Below are 292 nucleotides of genomic sequence, written 5' to 3' on the forward strand. Positions count from 1 at the left end.
CGGCAAACGAGAGGGAGGAAAATCCTGTAAATGACGTGGAGCAGCATCACCAGCAGCAGCCTCATCAACACTGGCAACATCAACATCAACAACAGCAGCATCAGCGACAACACGAGGTTGGCGATAATTTTAATTTCGTAGATTTGCGGACGGAAAACTCACGACGCTTTAGAAATTTCGGCATGCTCGGGAGAGAGGCTAGTTTCGTGATACAACCAATACCCGAAGGTGAGGATACCGTTCGCTGGCTGGAAAACGCGTTCCGTGAAATCTACGCGTATGCGATACGTTC

General features: G+C 49.3%; 1 protein-coding gene across 1 annotated transcript in view; it reads left to right on the top strand.

Annotated features, from left to right (window-relative positions):
- Positions 1-292, top strand: part of LOC108758838 (rho GTPase-activating protein gacV-like) — a 10,603-nt gene that overhangs the window by 3,149 nt on the left and 7,162 nt on the right. Inside the window, exon 3 of the mRNA XM_018504001.1 lies at positions 12-228. Within this exon, the coding sequence (XP_018359503.1) occupies positions 12-228 (217 nt within the window). The remainder of the gene's footprint in view (positions 1-11; positions 229-292) is intronic.

This window comes from Trachymyrmex cornetzi, unplaced genomic scaffold (genome assembly GCF_001594075.2).
Source record: "Trachymyrmex cornetzi isolate Tcor2-1 unplaced genomic scaffold, Tcor1.1 scaffold1038, whole genome shotgun sequence".
Lineage (NCBI taxonomy): Eukaryota > Metazoa > Arthropoda > Insecta > Hymenoptera > Formicidae > Trachymyrmex > Trachymyrmex cornetzi.